Source organism: Apodemus sylvaticus, chromosome 2, assembly GCF_947179515.1.
Source record: "Apodemus sylvaticus chromosome 2, mApoSyl1.1, whole genome shotgun sequence".
Lineage (NCBI taxonomy): Eukaryota > Metazoa > Chordata > Mammalia > Rodentia > Muridae > Apodemus > Apodemus sylvaticus.
The window spans coordinates 1,585,755-1,601,363 of record NC_067473.1 but is presented as its reverse complement, the minus strand read 5'-3'; the positions used below and the strand labels follow the sequence as shown (position 1 = coordinate 1,601,363).

Sequence of the window (15,609 nt, the reverse complement as noted above, 5' to 3'; positions counted from 1 at the left end):
TGTTAGGCACAGTCCAGGTCGCTGGTGGGCACAGCCGTTCCGGTTTGCCTGTCAGAATGGACCAAAGAAGAGCAATGGCCAATCCACGAGACGGCGGAAATACCAGCATTGAATCTGCTTCTGAGACCTATGAGACCAAAGGAAAATCTTTGGCAGGGAAATACCAAGGCTGCTGCTGCCCAGAGGGTTGGCCTTGTGGAAGCAGGCAGAAGACAGATCCCCAGCCCAAGGCTACCTGTGGTGGGCATTGCCTCCTGGGAAAACCTCTGTCACCAAGAAACTGCTTGGGGCTGCAGACACCCTCCAAGGTCTCTCCTTGGAGGTCAGGCCTGCCAAGCAGTTAGAAGGTTCACTCAGGCCAGCCTCTGCATTGGCCACTTCTGCCCAGACAGCCTGCCATCTGATCAAAGCTTCTTAGACATTTCTCCCCAAAGCACAGAGGCGGACATGTTTCACTACACTACAGAACCAGGGCAGAGTCCTATTGAACACAGTGCCAGGCAGCAGTAAACCGGAAGGGCTCCTCCCAGCACACCTAGCTAACACTGTCACTGACTGAGTCCTGGGGATAAACTACAGGCTTTGCTGCAGATAGACAAAAGACCAAGAGATACTAAAGTGGCCACCCTCTGGCAGGCAGCCTACCAGGCCCAGATGGAGACATTACTAAGGACCACGCTGGGAGGGGTTCTAGGAGACCCTGTCTGGAAAGGTCCAGCTTCCTTAGCTCTGCAAGCTGTCCGGTCAGAGAAAGGCTACCATGCAAAGGGGTCTGTAACCTCTGGGCCTCTCTGCCCACCAAGAAGGCTTTTCTGGCCGAGAGTTGTGACTGGGCTGGGCGGGGGACTGTCCCCCTTAGTTCCCCAACTCTGGAGAGTGTGGGTGGAGCTTTGCATAGCAGGCACAGGGCAGAGGTCTTGTGAGAAGGCAGACAGTGGATTTGTTTTGTTGACTTCGGTTTCCTAAGTCAGTAGGTCTGAAATTACTACTCAACAGAATACTGGGGCTCCAGATTTCCCAGAAATGAAGCCAAAAACAACCTAAAGGGGGTGCAATAGGAATTCTCAGGAAATATCTACTGACCACTGTGTGTGTGGCACGCTTTATTTCTATAAAACTATTACAAAATATTCAAAAATACATTTTAGTAAATTTACAGCAGTTACTTCTCAGTTTATTAATGCAAAAACATCCTTGTATTTCTCTGTACAAACTACAGGCTCCATTCTCGTGGGCTCACCGCTAGGTGCGCTTTTTAAAAATATTATTTTTCTAATAAATTCTTTGAAGTTAAAAATAACAGAGTTCTTCCAGTCTGTCAAAAAAAAAAAAAAAGTGTGTATGTGTGCGTTAACAGTCTTGGTTTCCAAGAACATGACCAAAATGGCGGTTACAAAGCAAATACAAACCAAGAAGGCAGTTCAGAAGACGGCTGTTACATTGGAAAATAGTTAAATTAAAATAATATATTTTCATATTTTACACTATTTCAAAAAATGAAATGTCATTCAGTTAAGTATTGATCTCTCAAAAATCTAATTTACAATTCTGTGTATAAAAATATAATTTGTGGACCCCCTGGAGCGGGTTTTAGTTTACACTTGCAGAAAAGCAGGAGCATAGCAGGAGAGGAATGCGAGGTTTGCCTTCTGACACGCAGGACAAGGGACATGTAGAAAAATAGACTTTCAGCAGGTTGCTTGGCCTCACAAAATAATCTTTCCCTTACTGTAAGTACAGTTCACACGATAATAAATTATCCAAGACACAAACTAGTTAAGGCTCTTGAAGGTCCATTCATATTTTTAAAACATCTATTCATACGAAACAAATAAATAGCAGGAGAGGAGGAAAATAACCCAAATAAGACAATAACGAAAAAATTCAAAAAAAATATATAAACTAAACACAACAACAGAACTCCCCGGGGTCTTTGCTTCCTTATAGTCTACTTTGGACTGTCCTACTTATTATTATTATTATTATTAATTAATTAATTATTCTTATAATTAAAAGTCTCCTTCCGTGCGCTTTTCCATCAGTTGCTTATCTCGCAGTCGCTCCCCACCCCGCCCGCCCGCCCGCCCCCACGCCCCCGGCCCGGTCCCGTCTGACTTCAGCTGGACTTGACCGCCATTCCCAAGGGATGCAGGGTCTCGCTGTCCAACAGCCACGTGCCAATGTGGTAGAGTAGCTGGGAGTACCAGTGGATGCCGGCAGCGGGTCCCGCGTCCCTCGCTTCCGCAGCAGATTGCGGGGCCGGGATGCTGCCCCCGCCCCCGCCGTCCGTGCGGGCGGGTGCCAGCGCGGCCAGCAGCGCGTGCGCCAGGCGGAAAGGCGCGAAGGCCCGGTGTGCCCAGCTGTGCTCCTCGATGACGGCGTAGCACGAGGCGAGCACCCGGTTGATGAGGATGGTGCCGTGCGCTGTGAGCGGCGCGTACGCGCCCGCCGCCTCCTCTCGCAGCGTCACGCTGTGCACTGCGGCGGGCAGCAGCCGGCGGTCCCCGCCGCGTTCAGCCACCACGTACACGCGCTGCCCGGGGCGCACGCGGCTGGCAAAGAGCGCGCTCGGCCCGGGCGCGGGCCCCGAGTCGTTGTGCGGCGCCACGAAGAGCAGGTGCGCGGCGGTGAGCAGCAGGCGCTCGCGCGGCTCCCGCGTCTCGATCACGTAGAAGACCTTCTTGGCGCCTTCGTCGCGGTCCAGGAAGGTGAGGAAGTCGCTATACAGCAGGCGGCCCTGGTCGTCAGCCGCCAGCACGCGGTCCCCGGGGCGTAGGTCCTTCACCAGCTTGGTGCCGCCCTGCTCCAGGTGCACCGTGGCCGATCCCGGGAAGCAGCCGCCGGATTTGGCCGCCACGGAGTTCTCTGCAGGGGAGAGAGGGAGACAGACCCGGTGTTTAGTGCCAAAGGAGACAGGTACGCCCAATGCGTGTACGTACGCGTGTGCGTGGCGGCGCACGTTCATGTCCCACTCGGTTGGACCAGGGGCGGGCGCATTGGGGTGGAGAGGCGGGGGTGGGGTGGGTGGGGGGTAGATCTAGACTGGCCCAGTGCAGAGCGCCCTATGCCAACAATCCCAGCGCTCCACTGGCTAAATTCAGACTCAGGCGCATTCCATCCTTGCTCCAGCACGGGTGAAAGTTAGCGGCTGTCTGCTCCAAGAGGCAGGAGACACTCTCAGCCTTCTCCTGCCTCGGGCCTTATCTTGCCCCTCCCCTCCTATGCACCTAGCCGGGCCGCGAACCCAGAAGGATATTTACTCTCCACTTGGATTCCTGAGCAAGCCTCCTTGAGCTCGCACGGGCGCCAGGCGCACCCTCCTCTCTCGCGCCGGGACAGCAGGGCGCAGCGCCTCCCTGTGTGCAGTGCTTGGAGGCTGCGCCGCGGGCACCCGGGCCGCCCCCACCTCCCGCTTCCCCAGTGAGAGTGTTGGTCGGTGGATGGCCAGGGAGCGGAGAGCGAAAAATAGCAGTAGTCGTTGTAGCAACTGGACAAACATTCCAGAGGCTTGCCCGAGGTGTGAAAGCCAGAGACTTGTGTGGATTTTCTAATTAAAATCCAATAAAGAGCCTGGTATTGTCATTGTGATTTGTGGGATAAATAGGAGACAGCCTTGGAAGAGGGGGCACTTCCAACCCTCCCAACCCCCATTCCCAGCTCACTCTACAGCTCGCTGGCCGCCCCCTCCCTATTTGCTCAGGTGCAAACCCCTCCCCCTCGTGCAGTTCACACACAGGGACTCTCCAGAAGCCCGGCCTCACAAGGCACTATTTGCACAGCCCGGCCTCTTTTCCAAGCACTCGAGATGTGTATTTGAATTTTAAATGGCCAGGCCTGTTCCGAGCGCTGGAAGCGCGGGTTCTCAAGGCCCCTTGACTACCCGCTTTCCTCGGCCCTCCGGAGCTCTCGGAGGCTCACGGTCTTGGAGGACAATAATTGAGGATGGGGTGGAGCGCAGGGGGCCGGGGAGGAGGGGTGCGGAGGTCCCAGTCTTTTTTGCATTCCAATCTCCAGGATCATGCTTTTGGCAAATAGAGATTGCCAGAAAGAATCTTCCTTCTGGAATCACAGAAGGCTTTTAATCTTCTCATCGTTTTCCCCGGCATGAAGTGCGGGGCTGGCCGTTGGAAGCACTCCCTAGCCCCCCGGAATGCGACCCGGGGCTCTGGTGAGCCAGAGTCGTCGAGTCGCACGACCCTGCTTGACACACACGGCGCGGCGCCCCAGTCCGCGTGTGTAGAATGCCAATGAGCTGCCCTTCCCGGCCGGGGTCTGCGCTGCCTCAGAGACCCTCGGGGCTGGATTACCGCTGCTCATTTGGGAGGAGATCCTCTAGGGACTCCCACCAGAGGGACTCCGCGAACAGGAATGGCAGGGAAGCCCTGTGTGTTCAGCGCAGACTTAAGGTCCAGGGAAGAGTTTACTAGGGCCTGGGCCTGCCAACTGTATTTCCTACCCCAGCCTAAACGGAGCTCCCGGACCAGAGTCCTGTAAGGAGCCCGGTGAGGTGGAACTCCTGAAGCTGACCCCTTCTCCAGGCCTTCCCACCGCCGCTCCACTGCATCCGAGCCGGCTATTGTTGCCAGAGCCAATATCACCTACTCAGTATTTTTTGACGTTTAAATTATTTCCAAATAACTTGTGTCGCTAGAATACAGTTTAGGAAACTTGGGAAGCTGGGCTGGGGGGCTGGGGAGGACCGAACTCTGTGGAAAGTCACCACGAGCTGCCTCGTCAGGGAACACGATTCGTAGCGGCCGCCGCCTGTATGCTGGCTGCCTGCCTCCTAGCTAGCTGTTCCTCCCCCCAACAGCATGTGGCGTCGCCGGCCCAGGGAACTCCGCCTCCGCCGGCTGGGGACAGCCGCTCCAGCGGGATCGCCTTCCTCAATCCTGCCAGGGACTTTCTGAATCCCAGCTGGGCTCCTAATAAGAACGGATGCTTCTAGGCTAGCGGTCTCCCGACGTTGGAAGTAAAGAGTTTATTACCTCCCACCAGGCCTTCCCCAACACAGAGTGAGTTGAGTTAGTTTAGAATCCACAGGCGCCCAGCGGGGAGGAGCCAGTACCCGGGTTTATGCCCTGGACAGACCCTTCTGCCCATGGGGCTGGGGGAGGGGGCGGCAGGAGGGTCTTAAGTCTTAAATGAGAGATCAAGGCGAGCTCTGGCTGAAATCTGTAATCACCAGGAAACTCCCCCTTCTACAACGCTCTCTGACATCCTCTGTCTCTACTACCTGAAGCAGGGGGCACTGGAAACCAGCAAGTCTGGGAATTTGACCATGTAGAGATGCTGGCCTGTGGCCTAAAAGGTTGCAGAAGTACCCGGTGGGGGAGGGGTCATAGGCTCCGCCCCCACTGCAGAGATCGACTGAGTTTCCTTTTTTTAATGGCTCCCCCCTGCCCTGTTTTTCTTCCAGACTGTCTGGTGGGAAGGGCAGGAGGTGGAGGAGGGTGGTGGGGAAAGGCCGGGAGGAGAAGGCACACTTACCTGCTTTCACAGAGCAGTGGATGTGAGCTTTGGATTCGTAGTAGACCCAGTCGAAACCTGCCTCCACAGCCAGGCGAGCCAGCATGCCGTACTTGCTGCGGTCGCGGTCGGACGTGGTGATATCCACTGCTCGACCCTCATAGTGTAGAGACTCCTCTGAATGATGGCCGTCCTCATCCCAGCCCTCGGTCACTCTCAGCTTCACTCCGGGCCACTGGTTCATCACAGAGATGGCCAAGGCATTCAACTTGTCCTTGCACCTCTGTGGGCAGAAGGGGAAACCCTAAGCGGCAGACACAGGCGTTGGTGGTTTCTCCACCAACCACAAGCCCAGGACCCAGAACCTGAGTGAATGAGAACGCGGGGTGGGCGCATGGCAGCTGCTGGAGGGGCGGGTTCTCCGGGGAACAAACTGCCTGCCTGTCTCCAACTCAAACTTAGGATGTAGCTACAATGGCCTGAGAAACGAGCGGTTTCTCCTTAGGTGAGATTCCAGGTGCGCTTTGGTGAGCCAGGACTCCTGGTGCGCTCTAAGGGTTAGAAGCCCTGTGGTATCTGGGAGGTCAGGCCTCCCCTATGTCTGCTGGGCCTGAGAAAACCCATAGCGCCGCTGAGGGGTGGGCAGGGGGCCAAGGACAAGCAAGCAGGTGAATGCTGGTGTCCAGCACAGGCAGGCAGAGGACAAACATTCTTGGTCTAGGCAGCCACATTCCTTCCCCCAAGGAGCTCTTCTCTGCCAGACTCGTCTGGGCCCTGATTGTGTTCCTGTTTTCTTTGACCAGGTCTCTTCCTCCACTCTTGTTTTCTTGGCCCTGCACAGAATGGTGTCCGGCAAGTTTGAAGAGCAAACTTACCAAGTGGATGGGGGTGGGGTGGGAAAGGTGGGGGGATGGGGAGCCAGAAAGGCCGAAGGCTTCTGAGCCCAGCCCAGGACAGGGTCTTCTGTGACTTCTCGTTACTCCTCCGCCTCCTCCTTTGCAGCACACAGTGGGACTTGGATAGTGGAGGCACTCTTGGGCCACGTTAAGAAAAAGATGTGCTAAAAGAGAGGAGTCAACTGCGGTGTGTGCTCAGTGCTTGGAAGTTTATGCTGCGGATGGTGGCATGCTGGATTGGGGGGTTGTGAGTAGAGACAGCCTGCTAAAGGGACATTACCCAGAGAACTGGACCTTTGCAGAGGTAGGAGTAATTTCTGCAGAGGGTAGGACTGATAGCCCATGATCCCCCGGGCTGAGAGGATTGCTAGCAGGATACAGGGATGGGAGAGTGGTCCCTAGATGACCAGGCTCTAGATGTACCTAGCCCAGTCCTTCATGGACGAAGAAATGCGTGCGCACCAGGGAAAGCCGTGTATCTGGCAACAACGAGGCCCAGGAATATGGCTGTAGAGTTCAAAGCACAACAAATGGGAGGGGCGCCGTAACCCCAGGTCCGCTCTGGCGGATTTCTCAAAGAGAAAGGTCCCAGGGACAGAGTTGGAGTTCAATCCTGGGGACTGAATCTGTTTTACAAGAAAATCAGTCACTGAACCAGGGTTAGTTTAGAACCGAGAATCAAAGCCACTGCGCGCAGGCGCACACCGTGGTTCGTTCTGCTTCTCTCCTCCTTCATTTCAGCCTGCACTCCACCTCGCTCCCTTCTTTCAAGGGAGTGGGGGAAAGGCTTGGGATGTGGCTTTATCAAGCTTCCCAGGCGTCAGTAGGGAAGAGCGAGGGTAGGATGGATAGGGTTCTGGAGCCCAGTACCCTGAGCTGCGCACTAGAGCAGACACGGAGGACCCCAGGCAAGGCGCTCTGGGCCGAGACAGGCCCTAGCCGCGCAGAGACCAACTCTGATGGCCACCGAGTTGGCACCTGGTGCTCCAGAGCCCTCCCCGGCACCAGGTCGAGCAGCTCAGCAGGCAGGTTCAGGGTACTCCCCCGCCCGCGATGGGAGGAAATGTCGCAGGCAACGCAGGCAAAGCCCGGTTATTAATTCATTGGGTCGTGTGCCGCTAATCAAGCCCGACTCTGTGCAGCCACCGTGAAGCCCAGCAGGGTCACTGGGGCCCAGCTTTGTGTCTGCGAGGCCAAGTTGTTCCTGAAGCCTCCAGCTCACCTCCCGGATCTGCACACCAGCGCAGTCCAGGGGCTCAGAGCAGGGGCCGTCACATCCAAAGGTGGGCTTCCCATATTGTGAGGGAGGCGGCGTCTCACTCTCTAAATACAACTCACTCCACTCTTCCCCTAACTGGGGGGCGGGGCAGACCCTACTCTTCAAAGTAGAAAACTATTCTTCAAACCCACACCTGGCCTCTTCTTCCTGACTAACCTTAAGCATGTAGGAAATTATTCAGCCTGGCTCTTCAGGTGCCCCCCCCCCCTCAGCCTGCAGAGCCTGCAGATCAGGCCCCTCGTTGCCTCCCACCCCAGCCTCCTGGCCGCGGGCACAACAGCCTGGCACTCTCTGGGGCCTGGACTGCGCTGGGAGAGTGTCTGTCTGCGCTTCCCTCTCCGGAGTTAATATTAACCAGGAGCGCCTGCGATACCGAACTGCTCAGAAAGTTCCACTGGGGACGGGCCTGCCATGGTTGAGGGACTTGGGCTCAGTCACCTTAGAGAGACAGACTGGGAGGCAGGAGGGACTGAAGAGAGTGGCACCTGAGGCCCGAACTAGGTGGTGGTTAAAGGGAGGAGGGTGGGGGCGGCCCGATGGCAGGTTCCTTAGAGAACTCGCAAATCCTGAGGCCCGAGAGTCCCCCACCCCCTCCCGCTTCACCCTTTCACCTCTAATCTTGTCGTCTCGCCACTTCCTTCCTTCCCAGTCCCTCTTAACTCGCCAACCCGGAATAAGAAGCCTGCGAGAGTTGTACCAACGTGAACTTCTTAGACGGCCACCACCTTTACAGCCACCCTTATTTTGGGGGGATCTTTGCGGGGTGCGTGAGAAGATCCTGGCTTGGCCTTCCCCACCCCCGCTTTTGCTTTATCTACCCACTCTTCTTGGGTTGGGAACCAGAATGGCCACTGCCCAAGGGAAAAAAGAATGTGTTTTCGTTTCGTTCCTCTGAAGGAACTTGACAGAAGGTCAGAAGTTCAAATGCTGCTCGCGCGCGCACGAGGCGGCGGCGAGAGTGATCCCGTATAGGGCCGTTGAGCCCCGGGTTCCGGGCTGGAAGGATAGGCCTGAGGGAAAGGACATGGCTAGTGGGCTCCGTTTAGGTCGCTGAGGCCGAGGGGCCGCGAAGGCGGCGGGGTTGCAGTCCAGGTCAGGCCCGCGGGGCTCCCTGCCTTGTGACTCCTCGCGGCTCAACCCTGCCTGCGCGCCCTGGGGAGTGAGCGCGCTCGGAGCCCTGCGCTCCGGCAGGGCGCGCCCGGCGCGTGCAGACTCAGGGACCCCCCCCCCCCGCCACCCCCAGCGCTGAAACCCTAGCTGCGGGATCGATAACGCAGGAGTAAGTGGAGCTGAAAGCGTCTCTCCTGGCTCGGCGCTCTCGCAGCTCTGCGACACGCAGAGGCCCGGCGCGCTGGGCACGGGAGCCGGCCTGCAGAGGACCCCCTTGCAGACCCATCCGGGCCGAGGGACCCTACGTGTCCACGCCGTACTCTTTGCGTTAGTAATCTTTTCCTTCCCCACACCTTCCCAAGGACCTCCTCGTCCTGAGACGCCCCCCCCCGGGGGGGGCAGGGTAACCAGGGGATGGGTGCCGGGGCGAGCGGGAGAACTCGCTCCTGCAAACCGCGTCAGTCGGGCGCCCCGCGGTCCGCGCAGAGTTAACAGTGGCTCGCGCCGCTCCCCAGCTCCCGCGCGCGCGCGCGCCCACACTCGCGGTCCAGATTTAAGGTGGTCGGGAGCAGATGAGGGAGAATGGCCCTATACTCAGCCTCCACGACTCCTCTGCTCCAGCTCTGGCCCGCCACCCTAAGGCTACTCTCCTAGGCTCTCGTACAGCAGGTACCCGGTGGCGAGACGCGCGTCGCGTCGCACGGGCTGTTCCACTCTTGTTTTCTCCAGCTCCCGCCCCCTGCACTTGCGCCCCGCCAGCGCCGCTCCGCCAGCCGCTTGGCGCACCTAGCCCTAAAGGTAGGACTTGAATATTTTAATAGGGCAGTAAAAAGGATGCTGACCTATATTTGCAAGGAAACCCATTTCCAGCTCCAGTCATACGTGCATGGAGTTTCAGAAAGTCTCGCTTTGGCTGGGAGATTGGCAGCCTAGAAATCTCAGAGGAGGTGGAATAGCAAGAGAGGCTCATGTTTTGCTTTGCCGTCGTCCATCCACCCTCGTCGCCGAATATTTTATTCGCTTCTAATTCTTATGCAAGCAGGTTGAAAATTAAAGCGATTGCAAAGCCAGCAAGTTCCAAGTCCCTCCCCTAAGGTACCGCGGGCTCTGGAGAAAATGAGGAGCATCCTTAAAGAAATATCAATACGTTCTCTGACCGGCACAATTGAGGACGACGGGATCGCAGGCAGGCTGCGATACAGTGGGGACAAGACGGGAGCCTCTGGAGCTCCTGCCTTTTGTCAGAACTGCCCTCTGGCTTTCTCAGTTACAGTTCTTCTGTGGTGGGGGGTAAAGGGTGGGGTGGTCTTGGGAGAAAAACACAGAAAAGGAAAAGGTAGGAGCAAGGGGCTGAAGTGCTCTAGGCTATGTTTGCAGTGACCCGGAGGCCCTTTGAAGTGTATAGGGGCATCCCCACTCCCTCCATTTTCTGCCTCCACTAGGAAAGGGCAGACACCCCCAGAGTGAAGGTCTTTCCAAGTTTCAAGCTAGAATACAGGTAGTTAGAGGAAATTGTCCCGGGAGACTAATTAAATAAGACGAATACGATAGAGAACCCCATCTTTCTGGTCCCATTCCAGCAAACCCTAAACTTCCTGCTGGACCCTTCACCTCCTTTCTCCTCCCGGAAGAGGAGTGCTAGGTGGGCAGGTGGGTGGGGAAGGAGAGAGCAAGCCGCCTTCCTACCTGCCCAAAGAGCAAAGAGAGCAGGGCTGACTGCTTGGTCACACGCACCCCCCTGCTCCTCCCGGGAAGGAGCCCGTTTCCCACCCGCAATGGGTCTCTACCTGAGTCATCAGCCGGTCTGCTCCCGTGTTTTCCTCATCCTTAAATATGATGTCGGGGTTGTAATTGGGGGTGAGCTCCTTAAATCGTTCGGAGTTTCTTGTGATCTTCCCTTCATATCTGCCGCTGGCCCCTAGGGTCTTCTCGGCAACGTTGGGGATAAACTGCTTGTAGGCTAAAGGGGTCAGCTTTTTGGGGTGCCGCCTCTTTCCAAACCCCCTGCCGGGCCCGCAGGCCAGCCCAGGGCACACCAGCAACGAGGAAGCAAGAATCACCAGAAAACATCTGGCCAGCAGCAGCAGCAGCATCTCGTCCGCGGAACCTGAGGACTTGTGAGCTGTCCCCGCGCTGTCTGTGCGCGAGCGGGTACGCGCGGGTGTGTGCGTGTGCGCTCCTCCTTGCGCTCGGCTCTCCCTTCCTCGCTCGGCTCGTTCGTTCCCTCTGGCGCTGCCTGGCTCTTTCTCTTCCTATATAACCTTGCCTGCCGCTGCTGCAGGGGACTTGTCTCCGATCCCCACCCAGACAGGGGCTGCGATGGCAGGCTGCCGGTCGCTGGTAACGGAACACATCGGAGTTGGGTCTCGAGACAGCAATTAAAAGACAAAAAGAGCCTGATTTTAAATGGTAGCAAGGCTGGAGAGCTTGTGAGACAGGCTGCCTTTCGCACTATATTATAGCTGGCAGGGGCGCATCTGATTGGCCAAGCCGCACAAGCTTGTCTTCTGATGTTAACCCTGAGAAAGACTACATTTCTCCCCCCTCTGGCTGCGGTGGCTTTATTTTCACCTGAAGGCTTCCAGTTTAAAAAAAGAAAAAAGAAAAAAAAGTCTTTACTAAGGTAAAGGTGGATGAGAGGGAGGAGGCCTGTTTATTGGAATAATACCCTGCACTGCCTGCTTTGTGTTCAGGGCTGCTTCCCCCTTACTTGCTCTAAATGGTAGATGCTTTGGTTTAAGCCAGCATAAGTTTTTAAAGGACAGTCCAGATGCTCGCCCCCCCCTGCAAGATTTGACCATCAAACAGCCTCTCAGTTGTTTGAAGGCCAAGCTGCCCCCCTTCTGTTTACCTTATTTATACCCCATTCCCAGATGTGAATGCACAGGACAGATGTTACCCCGTTGTGAAAACAGCTCACTGGAGCAGCTCCTGAATATTTAGCATCTTTAGATAGAGGATAATCACAAGTGGCCACAACCTAAGAGTTGCTGTTTTAAGCGCCCCAAAATACTGTCCTTCATTGTCTCTCAGGGACTGCACCACACTCACGCTTCTGCAGGCCGGTGGAGGAGTCCGAGCTGAGGGGCAGGTACAGAGTGTCTGCAGGATATGGTGGGGTGCATAGGCCCAGCATGGGGGGGCGCTGGTGTGTGCTCCGTGGGTGGAGGTGACCTGCCAGGGGCAGCTGAACCTGGGCAAAGCTGTATATGCGGAGCACCCCTCCTATCTATGATCGATCGATCGATTGATCCATCAGGCAGGGCAGGGGTAAGCTGATTGGGACTCAGTCTCCTTAGCACAGTTGCATTTCACAGGAGCGTTGCAAGCTAGTTTTCAAGGACAGAAGCTGGCCAGGTGTAGGGCCTGCAGACTGAAGGCGTTAGGGATCTGACCATAAGGGGCATCTTAAGAAGAGGATATGCTGTCTAAGGTCATTACTGTCCCAGTGTCTAACCCTCTCTCTCTTTCAGGAAAAAGAAAAATTTCAAGAAAAGTCTTAATTGAACTAGAAAAATAGAACTCGAAACTCCCGTTTTTAATAGACCATGGGATTCTGCTGTGGCCTTTCTCCTATCCTACTCACAGGCGAGATTCCTCTAGGATGGCTGAGCTATTCATGCGGAATGGAACTGAGTCCTCCAGTGTCATCCCACAGGACGGCGGCGTCTGGCTGTGGATCCTGTCTCAGTGCGGGGAGAGGCCCAGTAAGCCTGAAGCAGGGTCTTTCAGAGGTTCCCTTTTCTTAGAACCTTGGTTGCTTTTGAGTTGCTGTGAGGAGAGGAAACGGCTTGCTGCTGTCTACTGCGAGTCCCAATAGGCAGTGTGGACAAACTCACTGTCCCAGGCTGGGAAAGAGTTGACTAAAGGCCTCAGATCTGCCCTCTCTGGAGTTTTCTATCCTTTGATTTATAAGGACCAAGTGCAGATTCTTAGTGGGAGTTGGTCCCAGCTTCATACAGGCCAAATAAGAGCTCCACCCTCCACCCTGTGTCCTCTGTGCCCATCACTTGCCAGCAAGGAAACAGACACACAAGAGACCCACTGTTCTCGACCCAGGAGGGCTGGGCTGCCTGGCATGTGGCTGCCATATTACTAGCTGGTACTGGGCTGGACCAGACCTGAGCATCTTCGAGCCTCATTTTGTCTCAGTATTTTCTTGCTCTCTGCACATACGGACCAGCACTCCCTTCTTGATGTCTTTGAATATAGACATCAAGAAAGTGGATGCTGACCCAAGGTGAGTGGGCCCTGCACCTGTAGACAGCTCTCCTCAGGGTCCGAAGGGGGATGTGTTTTGGAAGCACACCCCTAAGCTGCCAGCATTCCACGGCCTTGGAGTGCCTAGATGGGTCAACTCCCTCTTGGCTGTGTGTGTGTGTGTGTGTGTGTGGTGCCTTGGTTCTGTCCTGGTCTGCTGCTCACCCCACCCCATCTCTGGGGACAAGGGATGCTATTCCAGAGAGAGCCTGGTAAGGGCCCAGCTTCCTGGAGCCTGGGAGGATCTTTAGAAGGGAAATAAAGATTTCCTATAAACACCGCTGTTGTTGTTTTCCTTGCACCCAGGGGCAGCTTGCTTCCTGTCCCAGGTTGCAGAAATGTGTGCATAAAAGCAATCACAGTTCCTACTTGTTGTCTTCAGGATGGGACTATAAGCCTGACCATAGGGAGAAATGTGGTCTCTATTCTCTGCCTCCTGTCTGGGGAGTCCCACCCGCTCCCCACTTCCCAGGCACCAGGCACTCCTGCCTTCCACCTCCAGACAGCAGATGGCTCCCTCTCTTTGCTTTCTCCTCTAGACCATTTGGGCCCCTCCCTGTGCCTGCCAGGGGCTCCGGAGCCCAGCCTCTGCCTGGTGGGGCCAGCATCCCCTCACCGTGGCCCAGGGGCTGCTTCTCATTGTGCAGGCCCAGCTATTCCTCCTGCTGGGCATTTGCGGGCCTCACCCTTCTTGCTTCTTTCCATCCAGCTTTCTTTCCTTCACTCTGAGGAGCACTGACCAACCTTTGGATCTGCCCCACCCCCCTGGAGGCGCAGTCCTGGGCATGGCCCCTTCCCCCTTCCGGCCCCTGCCGCTAGATGGCGTCCTCACTCTGCCTTCGGCTCTGGCCTGCTGGGTTGGGGAAAGTCTGCGGTCTCCAGTTGGAAGGGCCTAGAAGCCCGAGTAAGCTCTGTGGCTCCTCCTTGTTCTCTGCCACTGGCCTTTCCTTCCCAGGGCTTACTTCCCTTTCTGCAGTTTGAGCTAGGAATCCCAGCCCGCCCTGCCTGCTGGCCTCTTTTCTTTTCCTGGTTTCTTTCCCAGTTGATTTCCTTACAACAGCTCTGCACCATCTCATTCTATCCAATCACCCAGTTAAGTTTCATTTTCTTCCTGATTTTTTTTAAATTTTCGCAAATAGAGTTTTACCTGCTACATTTTGTTCTCTGGGATGATATCTAGGGGAGAGGAAAACCTCAGTCAAGGAGACACTCTAAGTCTGGGAAAGCTACTTCTGTGTTAACAGTCAGAGAAGCACACGGCTAGATGACATTTCGTCCACACCCTCTCCAACTTCAGTGGGCCCTGTGTAAGGTGTAAGCCATGGGTCCAAATAGGCCTTGGCTCCGTGAATCTTTATAGTCTCCAAATGGTTTCTGATCTGTATCTGATAGGGCCACCAGCTGCATTTGTGACTTGGAAAGAGGAACCCAATGTAGGCAGGTGGCCTTATGGCCCAGAGGACCAAGGGATGGCTTTGGATGCCATAGCCAGTTCTTCTGATCCAGGACTGGGCATTTCTTTACCACACTCCAACATGCCTCCTCCTTTCCTCCAGTCTTGGGGCTGCTGAAGTGCAGATGCCCCTGGTGAGGACGGACATTAAGTCAGGAGGTTTGAGGTGTACAGGAAAAAAACAGGGGAGAAGGCAGGAAGCTGTGACAAGCCACTCTGTCCAGAGTAAACGCAGGTCTGGATGCCCAGATGCATCAGGACATGAGGAGGGGTCTCTGGCTTTGGATGCCCTTCAACTACCTCACACTGGATAATGGGGATCAGAGACCATTACACACTTTTAAATTCTGATTTAGGGAGCCTCGCTACCTGTTTTGATCCTGTCTGGCGAGAGCCTCTTGTCAGACAGGCTGAGCAGTAGAGTATTACATCATCTAGGTGTCTTCTGTCCAGAAAGAAGAGAGCAAGAAGGGTTGGATGCCGACTTAGCAGGTGCAGGGCCAACTCTGTGTGGGAAGGACACCCAGATCCCTCTGGCCTGGCAGTGAGTGCCATGATGTGTCATGGAGACTTGTTCTGGGCCCCTTCATCCTGCTCAGGCTCAGGCTCCAGGCTGTGGAGGTATTACCCAGAGTCACTGTGGCTCCTAGTGTGTCTGGGATCTGTACCAGTTGTCAGGTAGATTCCTCATGTGCTGGTCAGATATTTGTCAACCTGACACAAACCTACACATATCTTGGAAGAGAGATACTCAGGTGAGGAACTGAGATTGGCCTGTGGGAGCAAGGCTACAGTGGGTGTGTTTTTTTGACTGATGATTAGCTTGGGAGGCCTACCCTTATTGTGGACAGTCCTGACCCTAGGCTGGCAGTCATGGGGCAGGCCAGGAAGCAGCACTCTTCCATGGCCCCTGCTTCAGTTTTTGCTTCTGGGTTCCCGCCTTGCCTCCCCTGATGAAATGCAGTGCTGCAGGTGTAAGCCAGATAAGCCCTTTCATCTCCAGAGCTGAGTTTGGTCATGGTTGTTTATCACAGCCGCAGAGAAGCACACTAGGACAGCTAGACTTTCTAGAAAGTCTTGGAACTCTGGGTAGGATAAGGAAGTCACTAAGATCTCTGACATGGTGTTGTGGAGAGAGAAGC

The 15,609-nt window shown here is 55.4% G+C and overlaps 1 protein-coding gene across 1 annotated transcript; it reads right to left on the bottom strand.

Annotated features, from left to right (window-relative positions):
• Positions 1–2,116: 2,116 nt before the first annotated feature.
• On the bottom strand, positions 2,117–10,847 carry Shh (sonic hedgehog signaling molecule). Its single transcript, XM_052172368.1, has 3 exons — positions 10,542–10,847; positions 5,491–5,752; positions 2,117–2,865 (listed from the first exon to the last, which is right to left on the bottom strand). Exons 1-3 carry the CDS (start codon positions 10,845–10,847, stop codon positions 2,117–2,119), a joined length of 1,317 nt encoding a protein of 438 aa, XP_052028328.1.
• Positions 10,848–15,609: the final 4,762 nt, after the last annotated feature.